The sequence below is a fragment of the Sminthopsis crassicaudata genome, chromosome 3 (assembly GCF_048593235.1).
Source record: "Sminthopsis crassicaudata isolate SCR6 chromosome 3, ASM4859323v1, whole genome shotgun sequence".
Lineage (NCBI taxonomy): Eukaryota > Metazoa > Chordata > Mammalia > Dasyuromorphia > Dasyuridae > Sminthopsis > Sminthopsis crassicaudata.
Genome location: NC_133619.1, coordinates 362,861,364 through 362,877,562, shown reverse-complemented (window position 1 = coordinate 362,877,562; position 16,199 = coordinate 362,861,364). Strand labels below are relative to the sequence as shown.

The 16,199-nt window shown below is 41.9% G+C and overlaps 1 protein-coding gene across 1 annotated transcript; it reads left to right on the top strand.

The window, feature by feature from the left end:
- Positions 1 to 9,258: 9,258 nt before the first annotated feature.
- Positions 9,259 to 12,338, top strand: LOC141562141 (homeodomain-interacting protein kinase 1-like). Its single transcript, XM_074302168.1, has 2 exons — positions 9,259 to 11,728; positions 11,864 to 12,338. The coding sequence occupies exons 1-2, from the start codon at positions 9,501 to 9,503 to the stop codon at positions 12,336 to 12,338; spliced, it is 2,703 nt and encodes a 900-aa protein (XP_074158269.1). The 5' UTR covers positions 9,259 to 9,500.
- Positions 12,339 to 16,199: the final 3,861 nt, after the last annotated feature.

The window sequence follows — 16,199 nt, the reverse complement described above, 5'->3', positions numbered from 1 at the left end:
CCCATTCCTTGCCTTTGCCCCAGCTACAAGACTGTACACTTCATGAAGACCAAATCATTTTTTACAAAGTGTTATCTAAAATGTCTATATCTCTCCATATCTAGCATAGTGCTCTACATACATTAGATGCTTAATGTGTGCTTGCTGGGTAAAACGAATAAAGAAATTAACGTTTCCAGATCTAGTATTGGCTCACATGAACATTGCTTCCACAGAACTACAGCAGCCCACCAGGCCCTGGGCCACTTGTTCAGGCTAGTAGAGCTAAGGCAAGACTGGGGCCTCATGGGCCTGGAAAAGTGATCAGTGCTCAAGGATGATCCAAATCTGGCGATTAAGAAAAGGCTCCTGATTGGAAGCACGTCCATCTATCTGAGCAGGCAAGGAAGAGCTCAAGTACTTAGTATTCGGTTTTTTCTTTGCCTCTGTCAGCCAGCAGTCCTGTTTTTAGTAGTCTTGCTGGGTTCCAAATTAACAAATACCAAGTGTAACCTTGTAAGGAATGTGACCCCCAAGTGTGCTTTTACATGACATCATGATTTATACATAGCCATTGAATTCTCTCTCATATTGCTGTCCATCCCCCAAAAGCTTCTCAGCTGATGGAAGAGTGAGTTATAATCCTTTAGAGAGTCAGATGCTTGAGACTTATCCTAATTCAAACCCAAACACAATTTTTGAACTTGTTTCTAGCCTAGTGCCCAGTAACATCCCCCAGTGTAAATAAGGAATGTTTTCTTTGGGGGGGGTGTGGTCTCTTCCAATGTGATTCACTTTGGGGGACCTCTTTCTAAGCTCCTCATGCTTTCTTTCTTAAACTTTCCCATGTTTCTTTGGGAATCTTCAAGGTATCTTCTCAAGCAATACAATTCAGAAAATCCCTTCGGGTTCATTCCTAGTAGTCTCATGATGACAAGTAGGAGACCCAACTGCCTATTGTGATAAAAGTGATCCTGACCTAATATGGAAATAGGTATGGAACAATTGCACATGTGTAATATGTATATATATGAGATTGCTTGCTGTCTAAAAGGTTGAGGGAAGCGAAGGGAAAAAACTTGGAATACAAAGTTTTGCAAGGGAGAATGTTGAAAACTGTGCATATATTTAAAATAAGAGCTAAAAGAAGATCATGACCAAAACTAAACTTCATATTTTTTGTTCCCAAACTTTGTCTGATTCAAATTTCCCTATTACTAAGAAGAGTAATACTATTCCATCAGTGGTAGCTCCAACTCTTCACTCTTTAAATTTGTCCCTAAACATATCCAATCTATTGCTAAGTTCCTATCCATTTCGACTTTGGCAACATTTCCAAGGAAGTCCTCTACTATGCTTCAGGACTGATACCATCTTGATGCATGAGTCCATCATCTCTTTGCTTAGACTATTACAATGGCCTCTGGCTGAAGTTTCACCTCACCTCAGTACATCCCCCACTCAGCTATCAAAATGATCTTCCTAAAACACAAGAATGACCACGTCAATACCCTATTCACTCAATTCTCATGAGTCCTTATTATCTTCAGGACCAAATATCAAATTCTGTCTGAGCTCTAAAATCCTTAATATTTTGGCCCTTTATTTCCTTTCTCGTGAAAGAAACTATTTTACTATTATATTTATAACCAAATTTGAATTTGGGATTGAGGCTTTTCTCCTTTATTCCCTATTTTAGATCCCATCTGTGAAGGAGAAAACCAACTAGAGTTGTCTGCATGGAGCTTTATTCAGGTTGCTGGAGAGAGCAGAATCTCCTGATCAAACTGATGAGAGTTAGGTAAGGGGCACCTAGATGAAATGAGGATTGGGGTCTACTGGCAGTTTGGGGGTACGGAGGCAAATAGAGCTCCCCTGCAACCCCTTTGGATTCGGTGCTAGGATACAGAGATAAATGAGGTCTAGTGCCATTGGAAGAGTCCTCTGGAAAAGAATTTACAGACCAGAATACCTAGATTAATAAAAGAGGGTTTTTTGGGGCGTGGAATTAAGGTTATAGGGAGAAAGACGCCAGGGCTGGCTCCGGGCAGACAGGAACCCTTGTCATAGCTGGAGTGTGCAATGTTTGGGGCTCCTGAAAAGAGTGGATTCCAGTTTCCCTCTTTCTATAATGAGGGGCTTTTGGTAATCTTGAAAAGAGCCAGTAGGTGGAGGGCTCCTGACTGGTTTTGGCCAGGGTTAGAATTTGAATAGAATTGAATGGGTTTTTAGATAAGGAACTGTTGGTGCTGGGGGTGGGGGGTGGGAAACCTGAGCCAATCATTAGAGTGGTGGCTATGATAGCCTATGTTAGCTCAGATCCAGTGGGGGCTGGGAAAGACTGGATATCTCCCATTGACATTCATGGTGGCTGGGAATTAGCAAGGAGTCTTAACCCACCTCATTTCCCCCCCTCAAACAGTTAAAAGTTAAATTAAATTTAAAAAAGATTTGGGGCAGGGTTGAAGATATTCTCCAAGGATCTTCAGAGTAGTGGGATCCCTTCTCTAATCAAACAGCATTCTCTATTAGGAGCTTCCCTCACAGAGATGAAGATCTACCTGGGACAAACTTTTCCCAACCAGGTTTGAAGGCTGCAGAATTGGATTCCCCAGCCACTTTCCATTTGGTGCTCCCACAGAGAGGTGATGTTTTCTTTATCCTTTTCTGATATTTTAATCATAATTGTCATTATTCTTTTTCTTTTATGTCTTATTTGATGTATTCGTTGTTATCGTAATCAACCTATTCCCTGTATTGTATAATTAAATCTTACTCTTATTTTTGATTTTGTTTGAGAGTGTCATTTATAGGAGCGAATCCGAACTTTTCCCTAAAATCACATAACATAAATTGGCGTCACGAACAGGATCCACTGTATAAATGCCTCTCTTTAAGAAAAATAGAGCTCTGTGTCTGTCTGTGTGTGTATGTTTGTCTGCTTTGCATTTTTTGTTCTGTGTTAAAAGTTAGCAACCTCATAAGAGATAAGAATTCAGCCTCTGTGTTACAGTCTTAGGAAAATATCATGCTAAGTTGTGGAAATTGGAATTCATTCAGAGTAGTAATTATTTCCGAGGGGCTCAGGTAGAAAAAAAAAAAAAAAGAAGAAGTTTGAAAAATCTTTTTTTCTCTTTCTCTCTCTCTGCCTCTGGCTTTTGCAGGAGGAGGGAGAGAAGGGAAGAAATAAAATTTGGAAAGTTTTGAGAAAATAGATGATCAGTGGTTATCACTTCTATAAGCAAGCAGCCCTGTTATCAAAACTCAGGATAGTGTGAATCTTACTAAAAAAAAAAAACCTTATAAGCAGGTTTGCTTTCATGGAATTAGAGATAAGAAAGTTTAAGAAGGCTAAGTTGGGTAATTGTCTGCAGCATTTGATTAAGAGCTTTAAGAACAATGGCTAAATACTTTGGCAATTGGTTATTTTCATCTTGCAACTATATAAATTGATATAATATTTTTGTGATATTAAACTTTTTAACCTGTTGTACCAATTTGTAAGTAAAAGAACAAAAAAATTTGACTATTTTATACTGGTGGGGAAGTTTTCCCTGAAAAGCAGGTTTTCAAAGTCTGCTAGAGAGGAATCATGGCAATAAAACCTTATCTGCTTAATGCCACCTGTGAAAAAGAAGTTTCTGCTAGTGGCCTTGAAACCCTCAGGCAGAACGAAGAAAAAAAAAACTAAAAAAAACAAAACAAAACAAAACAAAAAAAACTAGTTGGTTTGCTTCTGAAACATTGGACAATTTGTTAACATTATGGGTTATGTTTATAGGACATGTGGGTTTTATAGAGGTATTATCTATTTATTGTATTATGAATCTTAAAGTTTAAAAAAAAGGTGATTTTTTAAAAGGGACAAGAGATATTGATTTACAAAAGTAATTAATAGTTTAAATGGAGCATCTAGTCAGAAGCGTTATTGGGTTTGGAAGTGTTTAAAGTATGTTGGAGAAGTTTTGAGCAAGTAAGCCTTAGGAGGAAAGCAGAGAGTTGGGACAGGAGAATGGAGGAGATTTAAGAAGATTGATTAGTGGGAGCAAATGATTTCAAGAAGAAATCAGTGGGAAAAAGAAGAAACTGGTTGGAAAGGGTCGTCACAGAGAGATGGCTGTGAGGCGGGATGTGTTTTTGCAGGGGAGAGCAGCAGTAGGAAGCTGAAGTCGTTTTTGGCTGAAGAAAGCAAATGGATTAAAAGGGTCAGGCTTCTCTTACAAGACCTTAATTGATTGAACATTTGTTTCTTTAGATACATAAGGGTTTTCATGTTTTAAAGAGTATGATCAGAAATGTGATAGGTAGTTTGAAAGGGTTATTTAACAAAAAAGTTTAATTGATGTTTTTAAGAACTTTTCAGATTCTTTTATGTGAAAATAGGAAATTTTAATTAACTGTATTGATGACAATTATTTAGAGGGAGTCCAAAGAGAATAGTTTTTGCCTTTGTCCTTTTGAAATTGTTTTAGTTATGGGCAATATGTAGTTTGGGGTTTTTCTGTGTATTGGGTATTTTATTTTTTAAAGCAAAATGATTGATATAATATTCAATTTAGGGAACATCTACTTGGATATATAAGAATTGTGTAAACATTCTGGGATAAATTTCTTATTGTTAAAAGTCTTACAATATGGAGATCTTGTGGCAGGGAGGAAAAAGAGTGACCTTGTCCAAGTCACTATCAGTTTGTTAAATTATTTAGGAGCACAGGGACTGAGAATTCCTTAAGACAAATTGCAATTTGTGAAATGTGAGGTAAAATATTTAAGTCATTGTATAAGTGAAGGGAAAAAGAAATTAGATCCTGTAAATTACTTGAGGGAAAGATTGGAAACAGAAAAGATAAGGAATTGGCACACAGGGCATTGGTCACTGAAATTTGGACTAATCTTATGTTACCTCAGGACGTTGCAGTGATTCATGTGCAGGGGCACCAAAGAGATTCGAGACTGCTTTGTGGATGAGGAGGTGAACGGGGCTGGAGAAGAAGAATCAGTAAGTATGCAGAAGATGATGGTGTTAATTCTGGCATTTCTGCTTCAAAGGCTTCCAACTTCCTTTACCCCAGGAGAGAAGCAGGAAATCCAAAGCCTTGGTGCTGAGGAGGATAAAGAAGGGCACTGGTTCCTCCCTGATGGCAGAGAAGTACTGACCACAGCAGATATGAGACGTGAACTCCAATATTTACCTCAAGGCAGTCACTGGGGTGTCCAAGAACTGGGTGACTTAGTGTTGACTAAGTTGGAGTACCCAATAGCAGGTAACTGGTCAGCGGGTGTCCTGTTTGTCAGGCTGAATAGGGCAGCCCAATGACAAGTCCAAAAAGGAGGAAGGCCTCCTGATATCAGGCCTTGCAAAAGTGTACAGATGGACTTTACCGAGCTGCCATCAGTGGGGCGTCTCAAATACCTGTTGGTTGTAGTGAACTATCTGACTTTATGGGTGGAAGCCAACCATTCTGGAGAGCAATGTGGAATTATGCCCCAAAAGTTATCAAACTGTGCATGCATACCCTTGGATCCAGCAGTGCTACTACTGGGCTTATATCCCAAAGAAATACGAAAGAAGGGAAAGGGACCTGTATGTGCCAAAATGTTTGTGGCAGCCTTTTTTGGTAGTGGCTAGATAATGGAGAATGAATGGATGCCCATCAATTGGAGAATGGTTGGGTAAATTATGGTATATGAAGGTTATGGAATATTATTGTTCTGTAAGAAATGATCAGCAGGATGAACAGAGAGAGGCTTGGAGAGACTTACATGAGCTGATGCTGAGTGAAATGAGCAGAACCAGGAGATCATTATACACTTCAACAACAATACTGTATGAGGATGTATTCTGATGGAAGTGGATATCTTCAACAAAGAGAAGGTCTAACTCAGATCCAATTGATCAATGGTGGCCAGGATCAGCTACATTCTCTCTAGCTAATACAGATGTCCCCCTGCTAAACTACCAGTCTGCCCTGTGTCCATCATGGGCAGCACCTGTTGCAGGAGTTGCCCAGCAGAATGTCTCCTTGCATCCTGGAACTACTCCTATTTGCACTCAGACTGATCCATTCCAGCAGCCTTTCATCGTGTGTCCACCTGCTTTTCATACTGAACTCCAGTCACCTGCAAAGCATTTTGGATTCCCTGTGAGGATAGAGAATGCTGTGCCAATCTTACCGCAGGCACCTGCTGCTCAGCCACTACAGATCCGGTCAGGAGTCCTCACCCAGGAAAGCTGTCCACCACTAATGAATGGTAGCAACTCTCCATCCTCATGTAGCCACCAGCTTCATTAGTACATGGATGTTTGGAAAGGTTATGATGGGGATGATTGCTAGTGCATTAATTTCTAAACCTATTCAAGCTGCAAACCAGTGGCTGCTGAATAGGGTAAGGCATGTGATGATGAGTGATGTGATGACTCTCTAAAGGATTATAACTCACTCTTCTATCATCTGGGCATCTTTTGGGGGATGGACAGCAGTATGATAGAGAATTCAATGGCAGTGTAAAAAGCATGATGTCCTGTAAAAGCATACTTGGGGGTCACATTCCTTAGGTTCAAATGTTACACTTTGTAGTTGTTATTTTTTTGTAAAGATCTGGACCCCAGTAAAACTACTAAAAACAGGACCACTGGCTGACAGAGGCAAAGAAAAAAACCTAATACTGACACTAGAGACTCCTAGTTCCTAGAAGTCAATGGCCTTGCACTTTGTCTTCCTGCTCCACCCAGATTCCTTCTCCCTCTAGAAACATCCCCCACTAATTAAACTTTCTATAGAGTTCAGCTGACACTAATCAAACTTTCTCTAGAGCTGAGGTAATGTTAACTACCACTAATTAAACTTTCTATACATGTTAAGTACCACTCATCAAACTTTGTATAGAGTTGAACTGAAGCCGATTCAAACCCAAACTTCCCTTTTATTTCCATAGCCCCCAAGGCCTGAATTCTAATCATAAAGCTAAGTACTCTGGTTGAACCACCTGGAAAAACTCCTAATCCCTTCTTGGGAGCTCCTGTCTGCTAAGAGACTCGATTTCTTTGTGATTTTTAAGAAAAAAAATCTCCTATTTCTTTGCCTCAGAAGTAAGAGTGAATTATTTCACTAGACTTGAGCCTTGCCTCAAACACCATAAGCCTGGGATCCCCAACAATCCTAAGTACTTGAGCTCTTAGTTGCCTGCTCAGATGGATGTGCTTCCAATCAGGAGTCTTTTCTTAATTCCTAGATTTGGATCATCCTTGAGCACTAATCACCTTTCCAGGGACATCTGAATCCCCAGTCTTGCCTTAGTTATACTAGCCGGAACAACAGGCCCAGGGCCTGGTGGGCTGCTGTAGTTCTGTGGAAGCAATGTTCATGTGAGCCAATACTAGTTCTGGAAATGTTAATTTGTTTATTCATTTTACCCAGCAAGCACACATTAAGCACCTACTGTATGTAGAGCACTATGCTAGATATGGAGAGATATAGACATTTTATTTTATTTTATTTTATTTTTCCTGAGACTGGGATTAAATGACTTGCCCAGGGTTGCACAGCTAGAAAGTGTTAAGTGTCTGAGACCAGATTTGGATTCAGGGTTGGTGTTCTATCCACTGTGCCACCTAGCTGCCCCGACATATATATTTTAGATAACACTTTATAAAAAATGATTTGGTCTTCATGAAGATTTTAGTCTTGTAGCTGGGGCAAAGGCAAGGAAAGGGAAAAGTTAAGGATGTGTCTAGAAGTGAAATTTTACTTGGGATGAAATGCCACGTGGTGGAAGATTTTTGGAGCAGAAGACTGACATAAATAAGAATCTACTAACATGATATGAAGGATAAATACGAGAAAGTGGGCAGTGGTAGAAAAACATGTTAGGTGGCCATTGTAAGGTCAATGTTGCTGGAGAGGGTTGGTAGAATCAAAAATTCAGAAAGCACATTAAGGATAGAAGGAAAATTGGGGATGAAGATAAATCCTTGAGCTCCGCCTTTAATAAAGAAATTTGTCCTTAAGTAAATAATGTTAAATAAATAAATAAGTAAATAAAGTGATAAATTAAGTAATAAAGGTGCCATCACCTTTATTAGGCAATAAGTTCCTTGAGGGCATAATTCCTGTTCTGTTCCTGTCCTTGAGGAGCTTACCTTTAGAATGGTAGAAGCTGCTTGTCTCAAAGGCCTGTGGGAAATATAACTGAGACAACTAGTGTCTTTAGCTGGAAATAGTCTTAGCTGGACATACCCTTACAAAATGCCAATACCTGAGAGCTAGAATGAACCTCAGAGATCATTTAGTCCAGGACTTCTTAACCTGGGGTGCCTAAATTTGTTTTCAAAAGACATTTGGATTATTATAATTCAAGACAGTTGATCTCCTTTGTAAGCCTATTTCTTTGCTTTTATGCATTTGAAAACATGAGTGAAAGACCGGGTTCATAGACTTCCCCAGATTTTTCACAGAAGCGTATGCCATCAAAAGGGTGAGAATCCTTGTGAGAATCTAGTCCAACTCTTTTGTTTCATAGGAGAGGAAAAAGAAAAGTCCCTCGGATAAGGTCATACCCTTAATAAGTGTCAGAGAAAGGACTTGGGTCCATTAAGGGGAATAAGCAGAGGACCTTATACTTTGTAGGTATTCAGTAAAAGCCAAATTGAATTGAATATAAACTGAGGTGGCATTTGCAAATGGGATAGGAGCACAGAACCACAAGGCCTAGATGAATTAAAGAGAACTAAAAATGAAAGGTTTAAAACTTTTGAAAGCCATGAGACCCGACTTTGTGCCATGACTAAATGGCAAAGGTGGGTTCCCTAGCTAGTTAATGAATCAGAACAAAAAGAATGCCAACAGTGAATCCTGAGGGAAGGGTAGAAAGGGCTAGATAAAACCACTGGGGATAGAGTTTGGGCAACAAAAAGGATCTGTCTAAAGAAGACCAAGAAGTAAAAGCTCCAGGATGGAAAAGAAAAATAAAGGTTTGTAAAACAGGAAATATAATGAGATACCTATGAAAATCTTTAAATGAGTGTTAGATCATACTTCTATAACTCTTTAGATTACAAAGGACCTGTGTCTCCACAGCTCCATGGTTAGGATTATTCCTAGGTGCTACATCGGTTGTCTAGTACTTAACAATTCTCTAGCTCATTGAATTCAAAGTTCACACCTGTAAAGAGTTGACACCTGTCAAGGAGTTGACACCTGTCAGGGAGTTGACACCTGTCAAGGAGTTGACACCTGTCAAGGAGTTTGCTCATTGGTTCTTCAAGGAGTTCCCACAAGCCCATGGATTCTCTGGGAGGATATAAGGAGCCAACATTGAGTGGGGAAGTCAGTCTGGATTGGGTCAAGGAGAAGATCTGGACTTGAATTCCTGGCTGCATTTTCAGATCATTGAATTGAAACTAAAAGCTCCAGAAGCTCCCCAAGAGGTCTGCTCCCAGGAAACCATTTGCAATTTGGAGGAAACACAACATCAGAATAGATTAAGATCTTCTTAAATCCTTTTTGATTAGAGAAATACAAATGGATAAAGATTTCAGATATCATTTCACACCTAGCAGACTGGCTACAATGACAGAAAGAGAGAAGAGAAAGAGAGAAGAGACAGAGATAGAGAGAGAGCACCAGTACAAGGGTGTGCTAGAAGCTTCCACAATGTCCCCGATTCAAATGGACAGGCAGACAGTCTCATCGAGTGCCTTCTGCAGTGCAAAGAAACGGAAAACAGAGCCTTCTGGCTGGGACATTTCAGGACGGAGCAGCAACAAAAAGTGTCCTACTCCCAGCAAGAACCTCTCAGCCACACAAGGACAAGAAAACTCCTCTCAGCAGGTGACAAGGTTCAACCTCCCCTCTTATGACCAGAGCCTCCTTCTGCCAGCTCCCACAGTGGAGCATGTCGTGGTCATGGCTGCTGACAGCACCGGGGGTGCTGCCACCTCATCCTTCCCGAGCAGTCAGACCCTCACTCACAGAGGCCACGTTTCTTGGCTGGAGCCCTATCACAAATGTGGATTGAAGAGAAAAAGTGAGGAGGTGGACAGCAGTGGTAAAGGGCAGATCATAGAAGAACATCCCCCTGTCAGGCAGCAGAACAGGACTGTGGTGGGTGCCGCTGCCACGACCACCACCATGACCACCAAGACCAGCAGTTCCAGCAGAGAAGGGGATTACCAGCTGGTCCAGCATGAAATCCTTTACTCCATGACCAACAGTTACCAAGTCCTAGAGTTCTTGGGCCGGGGGACATTCGGGCAGGTGGCCAAGTGCTGGAAGCGGAGTACCAAGGAAATTGTCGCCATTAAGATCTTGAAAAACCATCCTGCCTATGCCCGACAGGGCCAGATTGAGGTGAACATCCTTTCCCTCCTGAACAGGGACGATGCTGACGAATCCAATGTTGTCCGTTTTTATGAGTGCTTCCAGCACCAGAATCACACCTGCCTGGTGTTTGAGATGCTGGAACAGAACCTGTATGATTTCCTAAAGCAGAACAAGTTTCGTCCACTGCAGCTCAAGTACATCCGGCCCATCCTACAGCAGGTGGCCACAGCTCTGAGGAAGCTCAAGAACCTTGGCCTGATCCACACGGACCTAAAGCCAGAAAACATCATGCTGGTGGATCCTGTGCAGCAGCCATACCGCCTCAAGGTCATTGACTTTGGCTCTGCCACTCAGGTATCCAAAGCTGTGTGCTCCTCCTACATACAGACACGCTACTACAGGGCTCCTGAAATCATTCTTGGACTGCCGTTTTGGGAGGCTATTGATATGTGGTCCTTGGGCTGTGTGATAGCGGAGTTGTTTCTGGGCTGGCCTCTCTACGCCGGGGCTTCAGAATATGAGCAGATTTGTTACATTTCACAAACACAAGGCCTCCCGGCAGAATACCTTCTGAGTGCAGGAACAAAAACAAGCATGTTTTTCAACAGAGATCCTCGTTTGGGTTACCCACTGTGGAGACTAAAGACGCCAGAGGAGCATGAGTGGGAAACAGGAATCAAATCAAGAGACACCCGCAAGTACATATTCAACTGTTTAGATGACATGGCCCAGGTGAATATGTCTACAGACTTAGAGGGAACGGATATGTGGGCAGAAACAGCAGATAGAAGAGAGTTCATTGATTTGTTGAAGAAGATGCTGACAATTGATGCAGATAAGAGAGCTACTCCATGGAAAACCCTCAACCACCCATTTGTGACAATGACTCATCTTTTGGATTTCCCACCCAGCAATCATGTTTTGTCATGCTTTCAGAACATGGAGATCTGCCGAAGGACAGGGCACATGGATGATCCAGTGAAACAGATCAAGAACCCTTTGACCACCCATTTTGCCCCCAACACAAGCACAAATCTAACCATGACCTTCAGCAACCAGCTCAATCCCGGGCACGGTGTCGCCAGTGTTTTGGCGTCCAGTTCTACTGCAGCAGCAGCTACACACTCTCTGGCTGATTCGGATGTCCCCCTGCTGAATTACCCGTCTGCCCTGTATCCATCAGGGGCAGCACCTGTGGCAGGAGTTGCCCAGCAGAGTGTCTCCTTGCAGCCTGGAACTACTGCCATTTGCACTCAGACTGATCCATTCCTGCAGACTTTCGTCGTGCGTCCCCCTGCTTTTCAAACTGGACTCCAGGCATCTGCTCAGCATTCTGGATTCCCTGGGAGGATGGAGAATGCTGTGCCAATGGTACCCCAGGCGCCTGCTGCTCAGCCATTACAGATCCAGTCAGGAGTCCTCAGCCAGGGAAGCTGTCCACCACTCATGGCAGCAACTCTCCATCCTCAAGCAGCCATCATCACACCACAGCAGGTGGTGCCCTTTACTCTGAGCTGTGCACCTAGCCGGCCGGCGCTGGTTGGACACACTGCCACTGTCCTGCAGGTCTGGCCTGGAGGAACCCAGCAGATCCTCTTACCTTCAACAGGGCAGCAGTTCCCTGGGGTGGCTCTACACAATTGTGTTCAGCCTACTGAGGTCATTCCCCAGGCCATGGGGATTGGCCAGCAGCTGGGAGACTGGAGGAATGGGCACTCAGGTGGCAGCCAGTACAGTAGCCTTATGCAGCAGCCCTCTCTGCTGACAAACCACGTGACTCTGGCCACGGCTCAGCCCCTCAACGTTGGAGCAGCTCATGTTGTCAGGCAGCAGCAGTCAAGTGCCCTCTCCTCCAAGAACAAGCAGCCGGCCTCAGCTCAGGCCCAGACTGTCTCTACATTAGATGTCTCACCTACTCAAGTCTCCTCACTGATGGGGAGCAGCTCACTCTGTACCAACTCTTCCTATAGTCCCCCGGTCCCTGTGCAAGATCAGACTGTCATCATCCCACCTAGTAACAATCCTAACACTCTATGAGGCAAAGCTAGAACATTCATTTGTGGGCTTTCTTTTGTTATTTGCTTGCCTTTCATTTTTGGTTCTCTTTAATTCATCTAGGCCTTGTGGTTCTGTGCTCCTATCCCATTTGCAAATGCCACCTCAGTTTATATTCAATTCAATTTGGCTTTTACTGAATACCTACAAGGTATAAGGTCCTCTGCTTATTCCCCTTAAAGGACCCAAGTCCTTTCTCTGACACTTATTAAGGGTATGACCTTATCCGAGGGACTTTTCTTTTTCCTCTCCTATGAAACAAAAGAGTTGGACTAGATTCTCACAAGGATTCTCACCCTTTTGATGGCATACGCTTCTGTGAAAAATCTGGGGAAGTCTATGAACCCGGTCTTTCACTCATGTTTTCAAAAGCATAAAAGCAAAGAAATAGGCTTACAAAGGAGATCAACTGTCTTGAATGATAATAATCCAAATGTCTTTTGAAAACAAATTTAGGCACCCCAGGTTAAGAACTCCTGGACTAAATGATCTCGGGGGTTCATTCTAGCTCTCAGGTATTGGCATTTTGTAAGGGTATGTCCAGCTAAGACTATTTCCAGCTAAAGACACTCTTTGTCTCAGTTATATTTCCCACAGGCCTTTGAGACAAGCAGCTTCTACCATTCTAAAGGTAAGCTCCTCAAGGACAGGAACAGAACAGGAATTATGCCCTCAAGGAACTTATTGCCTAATAAAGGTGATGGCACCTTTATTACTTAATTTATCACTTAATTTACTTAATTATTTATTTGACTTTATTATTACTTTATTTACTTAAGGACAAATTTCTTTATTAAAGGCGGAGCTGAAGGATTTATCTTCATCCCCAATTTTCCTTCTATCCTTAAGGTGCTTTCTGAATATTTGATTCTCCCAACCCTCTCCAGCTACATTGACATTACAATGGCCACCTAACATGTTTTTCTACCACTGCCCACTTTCTCGAATTTATCCTTCATATCATGTTAGTAGATTCTTATTTATGTCAGTCTTCTGCTCCAAAAATCTTCCACCACTTGGCATTTCATCCCAAGTAAAATTTCACTTCTAGACACATCCTTAACTTTTCCCATTCCTTGCCATTGCCCCAGCTACAAGAGTGTACACTTCATGAAGACCAAATCATTTTTTACAAAGTGTTATCTAAAATGTCTATATCTCTCCATATCTAGCATAGTGCTCTACATACATTAGATGCTTAATGTGTGCTTGCTGGGTAAAACGAATAAAGAAATTAACGTTTCCAGATCTAGTATTGGCTCACATGAACATTGCTTCCACAGAACTACAGCAGCCCACCAGGCCCTGGGCCACTTGTTCAGGCTAGTAGAGCTAAGGCAAGACTGGGGCCTCATGGGCCTGGAAAAGTGATCAGTGCTCAAGGATGATCCAAATCTGGCAATTAAGAAAAGGCTCCTGATTGGAAGCACGTCCATCTATCTGAGCAGGCAAGGAAGAGCTCAAGTACTTAGTATTCGGTTTTTTCTTTGCCTCTGTCAGCCAGCAGTCCTGTTTTTAGTAGTCTTGCTGGGGTCCACACCTTTTCAAAAAAAATTAACAAATACCAAGTGTAACCTTGTAAGGAATGTGACCCCCAAGTGTGCTTTTACATGACATCATGATTTATACATAGCCATTGAATTCTCTCTCATATTGCTGTCCATCCCCCAAAAGCTTCCCAGCTGATGGAAGAGTGAGTTATAATCCTTTAGAGAGTCAGATGCTTGAGACTTATCATAATTCAAACCCAAACACAATTTTTGAACTTGTTTCTAGCCTAGTGCCCAGTAACATCCCCCAGTGTAAATAAGGAATGTTTTCTTTGGGGGGGGTGTGGTCTCTTCCAATGTGATTCACTTTGGGGGACCTCTTTCTAAGCTCCTCATGCTTTCTTTCTTAAACTTTCCCATGTTTCTTTGGGAATCTTCAAGGTATCTTCTCAAGCAATACAATTCAGAAAATCCCTTCGGGTTCATTCCTAGTAGTCTCATGATGACAAGTAGGAGACCCAACTGCCTATTGTGATAAAAGTGATCCTGACCTAATATGAAAATAGGTATGGAACAATTGCACATGTGTAATATGTATATATATGAGATTGCTTGCTGTCTAAAAGGTTGAGGGAAGCGAAGGGAAAAAACTTGGAATACAAAGTTTTGCAAGGGAGAATGTTGAAAACTGTGCATATATTTAAAATAAGAGCTAAAAGAAGATCATGACCAAAACTAAACTTCATATTTTTTGTTCCCAAACTTTGTCTGATTCAAATTTCCCTATTACTAAGAAGAGTAATACTATTCCATCAGTGGTAGCTCCAACTCTTCACTCTTTAAATTTGTCCCTAAACATATCCAATCTATTGCTAAGTTCCTATCCATTTCGACTTTGGCAACATTTCCAAGGAAGTCCTCTACTATGCTTCAGGACTGATACCATCTTGATGCATGAGTCCATCATCTCTTTGCTTAGACTATTACAATGGCCTCTGGCTGAAGTTTCACCTCACCTCAGTACATCCCCCACTCAGCTATCAAAATGATCTTCCTAAAACACAAGAATGACCACGTCAATACCCTATTCACTCAATTCTCATGAGTCCTTATTATCTTCAGGACCAAATATCAAATTCTGTCTGAGCTCTAAAATCCTTAATATTTTGGCCCTTTATTTCCTTTCTCGTGAAAGAAACTATTTTACTATTATATTTATAACCAAATTTGAATTTGGGATTGAGGCTTTTCTCCTTTATTCCCTATTTTAGATCCCATCTGTGAAGGAGAAAACCAACTAGAGTTGTCTGCATGGAGCTTTATTCAGGTTGCTGGAGAGAGCAGAATCTCCTGATCAAACTGATGAGAGTTAGGTAAGGGGCACCTAGATGAAATGAGGATTGGGGTCTACTGGCAGTTTGGGGGTACGGAGGCAAATAGAGCTCCCCTGCAACCCCTTTGGATTCGGTGCTAGGATACAGAGATAAATGAGGTCTAGTGCCATTGGAAGAGTCCTCTGGAAAAGAATTTACAGACCAGAATACCTAGATTAATAAAAGAGGGTTTTTGGGGGGCGTGGAATTAAGGTTATAGGGAGAAAGACGCCAGGGCTGGCTCCGGGCAGACAGGAACCCTTGTCATAGCTGGAGTGTGCAATGTTTGGGGCTCCTGAAAAGAGTGGATTCCAGTTTCCCTCTTTCTATAATGAGGGGCTTTTGGTAATCTTGAAAAGAGCCAGTAGGTGGAGGGCTCCTGACTGGTTTTGGCCAGGGTTAGAATTTGAATAGAATTGAATGGGTTTTTAGATAAGGAACTGTTGGTGCTGGGGGTGGGGGGTGGGAAACCTGAGCCAATCATTAGAGTGGTGGCTATGATAGCCTATGTTAGCTCAGATCCAGTGGGGGCTGGGAAAGACTGGATATCTCCCATTGACATTCATGGTGGCTGGGAATTAGCAAGGAGTCTTAACCCACCTCATTTCCCCCCCTCAAACAGTTAAAAGTTAAATTAAATTTAAAAAAGATTTGGGGCAGGGTTGAAGATATTCTCCAAGGATCTTCAGAGTAGCGGGATCCCTTCTCTAATCAGACAGCATTCTCTATTAGGAGCTTCCCTCACAGAGATGAAGATCTACCTGGGACAAACTTTTCCCAACCAGGTTTGAAGGCTGCAGAATTGGATTCCCCAGCCACTTTCCATTTGGTGCTCCCACAGAGAGGTGATGTTTTCTTTATCCTTTTCTGATATTTTAATCATAATTGTCATTATTCTTTTTCTTTTATGTCTTATTTGATGTATTCGTTGTTATCGTAATCAACCTATTCCCTGTATTGTATAATTAAATCTTACTCTT

Excerpts from the sequence above, each read along its gene's own strand:
- LOC141562141 (XM_074302168.1), top strand. The coding sequence starts at position 9,501 with ATGGATAAAGATTTCAGATATCATTTCACACCTAGCAGACTGGCTACA. Across the intron at positions 11,729-11,863 it reads CAGTCAGGAGTCCTCAGCCA|GCAGGTCTGGCCTGGAGGAA; the intron begins GGGAAGCTGTCC and ends TGCCACTGTCCT.